The sequence below is a fragment of the Aspergillus pseudodeflectus genome (genome assembly GCF_044049435.1).
Source record: "Aspergillus pseudodeflectus strain CBS 756.74 chromosome Unknown BJX68scaffold_1, whole genome shotgun sequence".
In the NCBI taxonomy this organism is placed as follows: domain Eukaryota; kingdom Fungi; phylum Ascomycota; class Eurotiomycetes; order Eurotiales; family Aspergillaceae; genus Aspergillus; species Aspergillus pseudodeflectus.
The window spans coordinates 829,135-841,316 of record NW_027263777.1 but is presented as its reverse complement, the minus strand read 5'-3'; the positions used below and the strand labels follow the sequence as shown (position 1 = coordinate 841,316).

Below are 12,182 nucleotides of genomic sequence, written 5' to 3'. Positions count from 1 at the left end.
AGTGCCGAATGGCAGAGAACGCGATCCGACCCGCCGGTCGGGTCGCGACGCGTCCATCGACCAACACCACCACCAGCTATGTACAGTCTAAAAAAAAAATGCGGGTGATTAAGCCCATTTACCCAAAACACTCATCAGGACCATTCCGGAGATAAGAGACAGACCGCCCGCGGCAACATGTCCGATCTTCCCGTTCAGCATGTCGCCGCCCTCAATCACCCAGTCGCGCGCCCACATGTCGACCAACCCAACCCAGATGAGGATACCTGCTGAGAGCGCGTCGAGCGTGCCCAGGGTGATGATCGTCGAGCGATCGTTTCCGTTGAACGAGTTGATCACGCCGAGGCCGATCGCCATACCGATTGGCGTGATGACGGCAAATGTACCGGCCATGATGGCCTTGCTGGGGAAGATGTGGCCCGGCAGCATGGCGATGCGGGCGCCGAGGGCGAGACCCTCGAAGAACTGGTGGAAGACGATGACAACGAGGAGGGTCTTGTAGAAGGAGTCGCCGGCGACGACGAGGGTCAGGCCGATGAGGATGCTGTGGAAGATGACTCCGGCTTCCATGACGAGGACGGAGACCTTTGTGTTGGGGTTCGTCGGGTCACCGCCGTGGTGGTGGCCAAAGGCGGCGAGGGTGGCGTGCTGCTGCGGTTGCGGTGCCTCGGCCGCGGTCTTGGAGACGCCGGAGCTCGTTTCGGTGGTGACGGGGCTTTCGGTCGGCTGCTGGACTGCGGTGGTTCCCGAGCGGGCGGCGCGGGCAAGGATGTAGCGGTGGCCGATGTATTCGGTCAGGAAGGAGAGGAAGATACCGGCCATGACGATGGCGGAGGTGGTGGCCTCGTACTCGACCCCGGTGAGACACTCGTTGCTGAACATCAGGTCCGCATGAGTGTAGAGCTGACTGGTTAGCCTAGGACATGCCTTGCGAGGGTATGGACGACTTACATGGACAAACCCGGTGGATAGGATGACACCTGTGCCAAACTGTTTGACGATTGTCAAGGCCCATGCGTTGACCTTTGAATTTGGAAGTTTCACGAGCGCCATCGGAAGGAAAACACCAATAGCGCTCGTGACGAGGACGACAAACAGCGTGCCGATACGCAAAGGGATATCATAGTCTCGCTCTCGCAGGCCGCAGGCATTAGCAGAGCTGCCGCTGCTGCTGCCGCCGTGCTCTGATTCTCCGGCGCCGACACAGTGTCTGTCCTGTTAGCTTCAATCATGGCAGAACGGTGAGGGACTTACTCGACTCCGGCGTGGAAGTGGCAGTTCAACCCCTCGGTGCTGTCTTCTTCTGTGGACTCTTCAGACTCGGTCGCAGTCTCCTCAGTGGAGGTGGAGTCGTCGACTGTGGCGCCCTCTGCCAAGATCTGGACATCGTTTCCATCGGCATCAACGCAGTACCTAGATGCGTCAGGTCAGTCGAGTCAAGACAGAATGAGCGGCGTGCATACTGTGTGTCGCCGTGAGAGTGGCAGTCGGTGTACGACTCGGGCGGATCTCCGGCGGGAGGGTTCTCCAGGAGAACCTGGACCTCGTCGCCAGACTCTGTGATGCAGTACACATCGTCGCCGTGCTTGTGGCAGTCTGTGATATCGGCGGCCCGCACGAGGGCGGCAACGGCCAGGACGGGAAGAAAGATCTTCATGGCGACGATGACAGCGGGAAGAACAACAAGTCAAGTCTGTGCTCGGTCGAGCAGCTCTTTTTACCCGGGCACGAACACGAACGAACGGTTGTCCTATTTAACGCCCCTGTCCGCAAGGTATCTCTTCGCGTGGGAAGTCGCCTGAATCAGTGTGTCAGAAGATGGGCAGCTGAAAAAAAGTCTTCCGATGCGTCTTCCAGTGGGAGGGTGGCATTTTCCCATCCTCACTAACTCCCAAGGTACACATGCCAAGCGGTCCCGCCAAGGAGATGCGCCGCGATCCAGTTTAGCTGCCCGTCCCCAGGGTCCCCTCGCGCCCTTGGCTTCTTGGCAAAACGTGGGATGCCCGGTGATGCCATGCTTCCACGTCAAGAACACGAGCAATCCAAGGTATCGCAGGTCTAGGGCTCTCCAAGGGTACTCGCGCGGATGGCAGCCGCAGCACGGTATAAATACTGTCAACCGCCTCGTGGCTGCATATCCTTGCAGACTTGACAGGTTAACGGCTGAGAATATACTCCAAGCAAAAGTCAAACAATCAAGAACCTCAACCGCACATCAAAATGCAGTTCCTCACTCTTGCTCTGGCCCTGGCCGCCCCCATTGCGGCCCTGCCCGCTGCCCAATCCCCTCGGCCCCTCGAGGACCCCATCAAGTCTCCCTTCCCCATCCACCACAGCTGCAATGCAACCGAGCAGCGCCAGCTCGCCACCGCGCTCCAGGAGACAGTGGACCTCGTCTCACACGCAAAGACCCACATCCTGCGCTGGGGCAACGAGAGCGCCATCTACCGCAAGTACTTTGGCGACCGGCCCTCCATCACCGCCATTGGCGCCTACGACATCATCATCAATGGGAACCCGGACCACGTCCTCTTCCGCTGTGACAACCCCGATGGAAACTGCGAGCTCGATGGTGAGATTATTTCCCTCTGATCTTTCTCCTTCTACCCTCAAACAGTAAAAAGTACTGACTTCACAGGCTGGGGCGGCCACTGGCGCGGTGAAAACGCCACGGACGAAACCGTCATCTGCGAACTGAGCTACCAGACCCGTCGTTCCCTGAGCACCATGTGCGCCCTGGGCTACACCGTCTCCGAGTCCGAGACAAACACCTTCTGGGCCGGCGACCTGCTCCACCGTCTCTACCACATGCCCGCGATCGGCCAGGGGCTCGTCGAGCACTACGCCGATGGCTATGAGGGTGTTCTCGAGCTCGCTGAAGGGAACAAGACCGAGGCCGTGCACGACTCGGAGACGCTGCAGTACTTTGCTCTCGAGGTTTATGCATACGACGTGGTTGTTCCTGGTGTTGGGTGTGTTGGTGGTGAAGAGGAGGAGTCGGCTGATGATCAGACCGAGGAGACTGAGGAGGCTCCGGCTGATGAGCAGGAGGATGAGGCTGCCGAGCAGGAAATTCCTGAGGTGAGTCGGATGCCTTACTTCCTCCCTCCTCCACCGTCCTTGATGACATGACACCTCGCTAACCGGACTAGAACTGCCACACCCACGAAGGTGGAGAGCTCCACTGCACCTAGACGAGACGTGCAAGTAGTTTGCAAATGTGTGTGTCACTTCTGTCGACGGATAAACGTAATAGAATAGACGGCCATGGTATCTCTGCCATACGCCGACCGCAAGGGGTACTCTACCCAGTACTGCCCGCGCTTATGCATTAATGTACGATCTACGACTCATGGATCATCACTCTTTGTACATGATATAAAACATCGCTCGCATGATTAATATACACTTCATCACATTATCCTCTTGCGTCCTATCTTCTCACTCATCCCCCCACCCCACCCCTAGTACTAGGCGCAAGCATCAACGAATACATCCGCCTCGTCTCATGCTCCGAGTACCGCTTCACCAGCGCAACGATCGGGAACTTCCAGTAGACAAGCGTGCTCGCACTACACGAATCAAATCAAGTCAGTAATCTGCCCCCACTTGATAAGAAGAAAACCAACGACGCCCATAGAACGAGAAGACGAATTGAACAACGTACACAACCAAACAATCCATAAACCCAACCCCAATCGCCATACTGCCCGGCGTCGCAGGACCCACGTCACCACGGCCACCCCGTCGTTTCGTGAAACTCGACCCGGACCGTTCGTCCGTCGTCGATGTCGCGATGATGGCCACGGCAGCGAGCGTCCAGAAAAGACCCTTGGCGAGAATATACGCGTACGAGGCGATCGATGGCCGCGGGTCTAATTGGGATCGCGAGATGGGGAAGCGCAGGTCCAGGCCTAGGGTTAGGAGGGTGCCGGATGCGGCCTGGGGTGGTTAGTTTCTTTGTTCTGTAAACATTCCTTTACGCCCGTCGAGCATGTTCACAGCTCGCGGTCCGGTCCAGAAACAGGGGGCACTGACGAGTATCATGTTAACAATCGCCACACTACGCAACCACCCGGGCCCCACGCGCGCGACGAGAAACGCGCAGAGGCCCAGGACAACCGCTGAGGATATCCACGAGAGGATGACCGCCCAATAGGTCGTTTTGTATCGTCGCCCTGTATCTGCGGAGGTGTCGATGGCTTTCGACATGATGAATTTGAGGCCGTTGCCCAGTTCGCGCTGTGGGGTGTCATTACTGGAATTGTTGCGGTTCGATGGAGGCACAGGGGATGGCGCTAGCGGTTGGGTTTCGTCCATTGGGTACAACGGTGTGGCTTGGTACTCTGCTTCGTCTCGATTTTGACGCTTCATGATACTGACTCAAGCGGTATCGCCAGGAGGAAAAGGAAATGCTGCGAGGAAACGATCGAGGTTGAGAAAGGGTTCGGCGACCCCCTAAATAACCTCGCAAGCCGCGTTGAGCCACACCGAGATGAAAAACGCCGTGGCTTGCACGCACCCTGGTCTGCGCTGTCCAGTCCCTGAATGACGTTTTTGAGGCGCAGAAGATCGGGCCTCAAAGTGGTTAGCGAGGCCGAAGGCTATTTGCTGCGCATTTCAGCCTTGAGGCTCGGCGTCAGCTGCCCAGATAATTGAGAGACTTGGGGTTTGCTGCGGCTCGTGAGATATGAGCAGAGCAGAGCCACCGCATCTGTCAACTCTTGAGATATTGTTGAGCCAGCTGGAAGAGGCCCTCGTATCTGCCTCTCGCCTGCTTCTTTACTTCATTACTGCCTCTCTGACGTACTAGGAGCCTGGAATTGTCCTGGATGTGTGTCTCTGTAGCTGAACCTTGAATACGAGGCCAAGATCGATCCTCATCCCCCACACTCTGACACGTTTGATAAGACGAGCCTGATATCAAAACAAGTCTATTATTATTCTATTCATTAATTCATTCATCTCGCATCAATCACGCAGAAGCACAGTGCCCGCCATCCACCCGCAGATCCGCCCCCGTCATGAACCCACTCCCATCCGCAAGCATGTACACCGTCGGGGCCTTGAAGTCATCGGGGACGCCGAGTCTGTTGAGCAGGGCGCCGCGCATCCAGGTCTCCTCGACTTCGGGCTTGGCGACGAGGAGGGCATCTGTCATTGCTGTGCGGATGTACTGTAGCATGATTGTTAGACTTGAACGTACGCTTGAGTAGAAGGATAAAGGGGTTGAGAGGGGTGAGGGAGGGAAGACATACGCCTGCAGAGAGTGTGTTGACGCGGATACCGTACTGGCCCCATTCTTGGGCGACGGAACGGCACATTTGGTGGACGGCGGCTTTGGACGAGTTGTATGCTGTGCATGTGAGGCCCTGTTCGAGTCGTCGTTAGTCGATCGTGTATACTTGAGGAGATATTGATGACGAAGCATACCCGGTTCGCAATCTGTCCGGACATGGACGCAATCATGACAATGCTTCCAGGTGTCCCCTGCTCCTTGAAGATGCGTGCGCAGTGCTTTGCGGGGATGAAGGTTCCAACGACACTATACAAACAGTCAGCCAACTCATCCCTCGCTATACAACGTCCATCCCAAGCCAAGATTGCCCGGGATAGATAGAGAAACTCACTTAACATCCAGCATCTTTCTCCACATCTCAACCGGATACTCCAGCGCCGGAACCATCTGCTGAATCCCCGCACAGGTAATCGCTCCACGCAGTGGCATCCCCCTCTCCAAGCCGACCGCCGCAATATTCTCGAGCGCCGCCTGCGTCGCGACCTCATCGGTGACATCGCACTGCGTGTACGTCGCCTGCAGGCCCTGCGCGGCCGCGAGCTTCTGGATGTGGACCCATTCCTCGGCGCTGGGGGCCGGGAGCAGGTCCAGGCAGGCGACGTCGCCGCCGGCTTCGAGGACGGCGGCTGCAAGGGTTATTCCGAGTCCACGCCCGCCGCCGGTTATGGCGATTGTGCGGCGAGAGAGGGTGAAGAGGGGGGAGGCCGCGGTGATGGCGGGGGTTGGTTCTGGGAGGACGATGGGGGACATTGTGGCGGTTTTAGTTTTTCTTTTTTTTTTGTTTCGGAGGGAGGAGGGAAGGATAATGGGTTGTATGTTTGTATGAGGGGTAGAGAGTGGAAGGAGAGGGGCTATCAAATTTATAAGATATTACTCCTGGAGACGCGTGGGGTATGCTGAAGTGTACAAGGGCGCTTAGGGATAACCTACTAGGGAAGTTGGGTATCGGATCGGTCGATTTGTACGCATCGAGTAGAGCTGAGTGAACGGATGCATGTACGGCATCCCGATGTGCTTAACATTTCTTGTCGGGGCAAGTGGGCCGTAGGGCTTGCGGCAGCGTCTAACATTGCCGCATCGGGTAATTCTGGCGCATCCCCAGGTCGGGGGTTGTCCGCGTGGCTCCACTGGGCTTCGGGAACGTGGGACTGGCTCGTGGCTGCCGGAACTTGGAAGTTGGAAGTTGGAGATGAGGGTCATGTGCGATGAATCGAGCACATGGCTTTTACAAGGGTTAGATTTGTAGTTTGTGATTTTGGCTTGCGGGGAGCTGGGGAAGTGAATATTGCAGAGCAAAATCCCCGGATTCCGTTGTCATCGGTTTCCCGGTCTCAGGAACAGGAACAGGAACAGGAACAGGAACAGGACTGCAGGCGAGAATCCCCAGACTTTCCCGCTAAACCCCGCCACGCCGTCACCCCGTGGGTCGATGTCCCGATGACGGCGTCCCGAGTTTTTCCCGGCTTAGGCCCTATATAAGTCTCTCCTGTAACCTCTCCGGACTTATCTCCACAGAGTCCACTTCATACAGTCTCCTTGGCTCACTCATTGACATACTCAAAATGACCTTTCTCGTTGGAAAGCCACTCAGTCTGGCTATCACGGCCACTGCTGGCAGTGGTTTCTTGCTGTGAGTTTGATCCTGCCTGGGTACCCCTGAGAGGGTGTTCGTGCTGATTGTGCAGTTTCGGATATGACCAGGGTGTCATGTCGGGTCTGTTGACCGGCGAGGCCTTTGTGCGGACTTTTCCTGAGATTGATACCACGGCGAATGGAAATGGGAGTTCGTCGTTGCAGGGGACAGTGTAAGAACCCTTTATCTATTTGTCGAAGTTTGCTGACCAGTTAGGGTTGCCATCTATGAGATTGTTCGTACACGTTCATCCATCTGATCTGCCATTACTTATAAACATAGGGCTGCTTCTTTGGTGCCATCATGTCCTTGATGCTTGGTGAGCGACTCGGGAGACGGTGGTGCATCCTCGCCGGCTGTGTGATTTTGTCGGTCGGTGCCATTCTTCAGGCGACTGCCTATGGCATTCCCCAGATGATCGTTGGGCGTATTGTTGCTGGTGTTGGCAACGGTCTCAACACCAGTACTATCCGTATGTCTTCCGAGACTCAATCTATGATTCTATACTGATTGATGCAGCTGTGTGGCACTCGGAACTGAGCAAGGCCTCGAGCCGTGGCAAAGGGGTTTGTCGACCTTTATCATGACTTATCTCAACTAACCTGTCTAGCTTGCCATCGAGCTGGTGATCAATATCTTTGGTGTCATGACAGCCTACTGGGTTGGTACGTATCTCACATCCTTGCCTTCTCATCACCTGCTAACCTTTTAACCGCATAGACTACGGCATGAGCTACGTGAACAACGAATCCCAATTCCGCTTCCCCCTCGCCCTACAAGTCCTCTTCGCCATCATCACCTTTATCGGCGTGATCTTCCTCCCCGAGTCCCCTCGCTGGGTGAGTTCCACACACCATACCAGGATAATGGGAAACTAATTAGCAGCTCATCGCCCACGACCGCCACAGCGAGGCCCGTAAAGTCCTCTGGTCCGTCCAGCCCAACGCCCGACTGATCCAAGAGAACGACCCGGTCATCAATATGGAAATGGCAGAAATCACCCGGACCATGGCCGAGGAGCGCCAGGCAAGCGAGTCGGGATCCTTCAAGATGCTTCTGAAGGATGGACTGCAGCGCTTCCGCACTCGCACTCTGCTGGCTATGGGTGGGCAGATGATGCAGCAGTTGTCAGGTGTGAACCTCATTACCTATGTATGTGTCCTTGCAAGTTTTATTCCGAGTACGTCTAACAGTGATAGTACAACACTGTCATCTTCGAGAATTCCGTCGGCATGTCGCATAACCTGGCTCTGCTCTTGGCTGGATTCAACGGTGTCGCTTACTTTGTCTCGACCTTTGTCCCTGTCTGGGCTATTGATCGGTATGCCTCCTTAATCAAATCCTAGTGGAAGTCAAATCTAATTTTCAGACTCGGTCGTCGCCCACTCATGCTCTTTGCCGCTGCCGGACAGTGCGCGTGCATGGCGATTCTCGCTGGAACGGTCTATGATGGCGGCCACGCGGCCGGTATTGTGGCCACAGTGATGCTCTTCCTGTTCAACTTTTTCTTCGCGGTTGGATTGCTTGCCATCCCATGGCTGCGTATGTGCCCTTGAATTTCTTCTCTGGCAAAACTAACCAGAGTAGTGCCCGCTGAATACGCACCCCTGGCCATCCGAACCCGCACTGCGGCCCTTGCGACTGCAACCAACTGTACGCCCCCCTATCTTTATATACAAAAGCAATTCTAACAAAATAGGGATCTTCACCTTCCTCGTCGTGGAAATCACCCCAGTCAGCATTTCCAACATCGGATACCGCACATACATCTACTTTGCCGGTAAGCTGCCATTCTCACCCAGGAACAGGCAGGCACAGCTGACAATATATAAAGTCTTCAACTTCTGCTTCCTCCCGATAATCTACTTCCTCTACCCAGAAACCCGCAACCTCACCCTCGAACAAATCGACCTCCTTTTCACTGGCGAAAAAGTGCGCCTGCACTGGGACTCGTCGCTAGGTGTGGCGGGGGACACGGAGCACAGACTGCGGGAAAAAGACGTGGAGGACCGCGAGGTGCAGCATGTGGAGTGAAATTGATTTGGAAGAGAGTGGTCATCGCTGCCTCTGTTACACTGCTAAATGTTCTTCCATGTTTCTGAGCCGGACTTTGCCCGCGTGCTCCACCCCGAACCGTGGAGAGGCTGCGCTTATGTGTGCCCAATCGGGTAATGCTCCGCCTCGCCTTCCCCTCTTAAGGAATTGTCCTTGACCCCAAATTTCCCCGTGTTCTGAACCCATCTGTGCTGCATTGGACTTTTTTTTATTCTTCGAACTATTGTCTATTTTTTTTTTTATCTTTTATCTTTTATCGATATGAATCCTACAGAGGCCGAGGGCTTGTCTCACCCCGTTATTCCCCCCCGCAAACGCACCCGCACCGGCTGTGTGAATTGCAGTCGGCGACGGAGAAAATGTACGTCACTCATATTCTCCAAGTAGTGTAACGAGGACGAGTAGTGCTTATTTATATGAACAGGCGACGAGATAAAACCTTCTTGTACCGGGTGCAAACGTCGCGGAGAACGATGCCAGTGGCGAATGCTGGGCGCGTTTCGCGACTCGAACATCAAGGTGCTCGAGGCGGAGCATCCGTCTATGAACCAGGCTGTCAGTCGGCCGTCGAAACGGCAGGGAAAGTTCAAGGTGTGAACTGCATTCTGAAGGTCAAGGGGCTTGGCTGACTTTATAGATCTTGACTGTTGAGCCGTCGCGGAGGAAAGAGGGCAAGAACGAGGCCAGCAATGCGCTGGATCGAGGGAACAAATCACCGGTGGCAGATGTCGCTATAGCGCAGTCACCACCGGCAGTTGCAGACCCAGCTCCATGTCCAGCGCTCTCCCCATCTTCTACCCCAGACACCAACTCAATCCCCAGACCAGACCAATTCCCCAGCCCGGAGCCCATGGTCGAAGACCTAACCTCACCATCCAACTCCACCCAATTCACCAGCAGCAACGACCCCAGCCAACCCTACCTCTCCTCACCCGAGTTCGTCGTCGACGAGCTCACTGCGCTACGCAACCTCTCTAATCCTTATCCGGGGATGACGCCGCCCCTCTTCGACTCCAGCGTCTTCTCCGATCTGGATAACCCGGCCAACGACGTCTTCCTCCCGGGGTCAGCCTATGAAGCTCTTCATACGGCTCTGCGGAATCGGCAGCTTTGGACGGCGCGCCCGGATATACCGAGTCGCCCTGCTTCGCCGACGCCGACTTCTGTTCCAGAGAGGGGGCGGAGTGAGTCGAGGGCGAGGACGGGGAGGTTTGAGGTGTCGCCTGATCGGGAGAATATCCTGTGGCAGAACTACCTGAATGAGATATGTCTTTGGGTAAGAAAGGATTCAACGAAATGTGCAGAGGATGAATGTATGAGCTAACGAAACAGCTGGACATGTTCGACAACCACCGACACTTCGCCTCGACATTCCCGCAGATGGCCAAGTCGGCGCCGCACCTGCGGTACTCGATCCTCGCCCTCTCGGCTCGACAAATGGAACGGAAGCATGGCGAAAAGTCGCAGTCCGAGAGTCTCTCATTATATCAAGAAGCTATCCACTTGCTTCTTCCGGAGCTCGAGAGCAAGTCGACGCCCGTGATTGCGTCGTGTGTCATTCTTTGTGTGTTGGAGATGTTGAGCTGTACGTGTACCCTCCTAGGTATAAGTAAACGAGAGAGGCATAGATGCTAAATAAACAGGTAATCCGAAAGAATGGCGCCGCCACCTGGATGGCTGCGCATACCTCATCCAAGCCGCCGAGATCAACGGCTTCTCCGGGAAAGAAGAGCAGGCTCTCTTCTGGTGCTTTGCTCGCATGGGTACATCAACACCTCCTCTTCTTCTCTCTCCTCTTAGAGTACGAGCCAATCTAACTGATCGATAATAGACGTCTGCGGCGGCCTCATCTCCGAAGAAGAAACCATCATTCCAATCTACCACTGGCTGCCCCCAACCATGGACCCCTCGGACGCAACGTCCCTCTTCCTCGCGTCCGACCACGACACATACGCAAACTACACCGTCTACCTGTGCGCGCAAACACTCGGCGTGCTCTTCCGCCGCACGTCATCTTCAGCATCGACATCAATATACCCCGGCAGCCCCGACGACAGCAGCGAGACGTACGTCGCGCGCTGGAGCTGCCTGTTCGATGCCGTCGAGCAGTGGTACGAGAATCGGCCGAGCCAGATGAAGTCGATTTTTAGCGTATCGACGGCGACGGCGGCGGATTGGGGAAGGGAGAGGCCGTTTCCGACCGTGCTGTATGCGAATGGGGCTGCTAGTATGTTTCCCATGCTCCAGTTGGTTGGTGTGGCGGTGATGGTGATGGTGATGCTGACTGGTATTGTAGTTTCGGGGAATCAGCTATATCACACGTGCTCGCTGCTCCTGCTGCAGCGGAAACCGAAGACGCTTTCGCTGGCTCGTCGGCCGGTTTGTCTCACCACCACCCTTTCCTCCTCCTCTCCTATTCTTGTATAACTGTACTGACTGTATAGAAATCCGTCCTCTGGCACGCCCGCCAGATCTGCGCCATATCCGCCTCAAACGCACACCAGTAGGCCCTCTCCCCTTACATATCATTACTCGCCGCATGTATACTGACTACGAGCACAGCGGCTGCTGGACAAACGCGCTACAACCACTCTGGATCGCGGGCAAAGTCATGTCGCACCATTCCGAGCACGCGGCGATTATCGAGACGCTGACGCGCATTGAGCGCGAGACTGGGTGGGCGACGGCGTGGCGGGTGGAGGATCTGAGGGAGTTTTGGGGGGATGATGTTGAGTGAATGGATTATTTCTATGAACGGGGTGGGGGGATGTGGATGGATGGATGAATAGATGTGTAATTTTATGTGATGCGATGACGATGTGATACCCCAATATAGTATTTGATGAATCTCAGACATAGGATGCAAGTAGGTAGAAAGTATCAAGGGATAGAGTTGGTTCAAACTGACCAGCTCGTGCCCTAAATGAAGACCTGCATGTCAGTACGAGGCAGCTTTAGCCCTAATTTCAACCCCAAGGAGCCATCTTTCCACGACTGACCCTCAGTCCTCATGGAGCGCAGTAATCCCTCTGGAAAGTCAACAAGACGGAAAATAAATCCCTCCACACCTCAGGAGACCATTAAGTATCCATCTCAAGGGTCTGATGTCTCTAGGATCCGCATGCATCCAGCATTCCCCACACCGCGCATTGGCTACTCAAGGGGGCGAGGATCATTGTCATGCTCCTCCCTTGA

General features: G+C 55.4%; 5 protein-coding genes across 5 annotated transcripts; 2 read left to right on the top strand and 3 right to left on the bottom strand.

Annotated features, from left to right (window-relative positions):
• Positions 1-108: 108 nt before the first annotated feature.
• On the bottom strand, positions 109-1,657 carry zrfC (putative ZIP Zinc transporter; the record flags this gene model as incomplete). Its single annotated transcript, XM_071043876.1, has 4 exons — positions 109-903; positions 952-1,210; positions 1,255-1,413; positions 1,464-1,657. 4 exons carry the CDS (start codon positions 1,655-1,657, stop codon positions 109-111), a joined length of 1,407 nt encoding a protein of 468 aa, XP_070905675.1.
• A 282-nt stretch (positions 1,658-1,939) lies between these two features.
• aspf2 (major allergen Asp F2) lies at positions 1,940-3,294 on the top strand. Its single transcript, XM_071049863.1, has 3 exons — positions 1,940-2,572; positions 2,639-3,081; positions 3,153-3,294. The coding sequence occupies exons 1-3, from the start codon at positions 2,221-2,223 to the stop codon at positions 3,192-3,194; spliced, it is 837 nt and encodes a 278-aa protein (XP_070905674.1). The 5' UTR covers positions 1,940-2,220; the 3' UTR covers positions 3,195-3,294.
• A 78-nt stretch (positions 3,295-3,372) lies between these two features.
• Positions 3,373-4,576, bottom strand: BJX68DRAFT_222878 (uncharacterized protein). The gene is made up of 3 exons (XM_071038051.1): positions 4,039-4,576; positions 3,668-3,942; positions 3,373-3,572 (listed from the first exon to the last, which is right to left on the bottom strand). Exons 1-3 carry the CDS (start codon positions 4,372-4,374, stop codon positions 3,446-3,448), a joined length of 738 nt encoding a protein of 245 aa, XP_070905673.1. The 5' UTR covers positions 4,375-4,576; the 3' UTR covers positions 3,373-3,445.
• A 399-nt stretch (positions 4,577-4,975) lies between these two features.
• On the bottom strand, positions 4,976-6,049 carry BJX68DRAFT_251534 (oxidoreductase, short chain dehydrogenase/reductase family; the record flags this gene model as incomplete). Its single annotated transcript, XM_071042399.1, has 4 exons — positions 4,976-5,176; positions 5,259-5,372; positions 5,434-5,545; positions 5,631-6,049. The coding sequence occupies 4 exons, from the start codon at positions 6,047-6,049 to the stop codon at positions 4,976-4,978; spliced, it is 846 nt and encodes a 281-aa protein (XP_070905672.1).
• An 812-nt stretch (positions 6,050-6,861) lies between these two features.
• BJX68DRAFT_273829 (MFS transporter/fungal specific transcription factor domain-containing protein) lies at positions 6,862-11,724 on the top strand (the record flags this gene model as incomplete). Its single annotated transcript, XM_071047545.1, has 20 exons — positions 6,862-6,929; positions 6,985-7,104; positions 7,149-7,167; positions 7,215-7,404; positions 7,452-7,498; positions 7,543-7,597; positions 7,653-7,771; positions 7,818-8,084; positions 8,132-8,253; positions 8,302-8,474; positions 8,520-8,585; positions 8,632-8,712; positions 8,767-8,933; positions 9,625-10,263; positions 10,320-10,572; positions 10,631-10,750; positions 10,819-11,214; positions 11,284-11,366; positions 11,432-11,490; positions 11,550-11,724. The coding sequence occupies 20 exons, from the start codon at positions 6,862-6,864 to the stop codon at positions 11,722-11,724; spliced, it is 3,219 nt and encodes a 1,072-aa protein (XP_070905671.1).
• Positions 11,725-12,182: the final 458 nt, after the last annotated feature.

Coding starts and splice junctions, on each gene's coding strand:
- BJX68DRAFT_222878 (XM_071038051.1), bottom strand. CDS start 4,374: ATGAAGCGTCAAAATCGAGACGAAGCAGAGTACCAAGCCACACCGTTG. Junction 3,943..4,038: donor CGATTGTTAACATGATACTC/GTCAGTGCCCCC, acceptor TAACCACCCCAG/GCCGCATCCGGCACCCTCCT. Junction 3,573..3,667: donor TTTATGGATTGTTTGGTTGT/GTACGTTGTTCA, acceptor TGATTCGTGTAG/TGCGAGCACGCTTGTCTACT.
- aspf2 (XM_071049863.1), top strand. CDS start 2,221: ATGCAGTTCCTCACTCTTGCTCTGGCCCTGGCCGCCCCCATTGCGGCC. Junction 2,573..2,638: donor TGGAAACTGCGAGCTCGATG/GTGAGATTATTT, acceptor CTGACTTCACAG/GCTGGGGCGGCCACTGGCGC. Junction 3,082..3,152: donor CCGAGCAGGAAATTCCTGAG/GTGAGTCGGATG, acceptor TAACCGGACTAG/AACTGCCACACCCACGAAGG.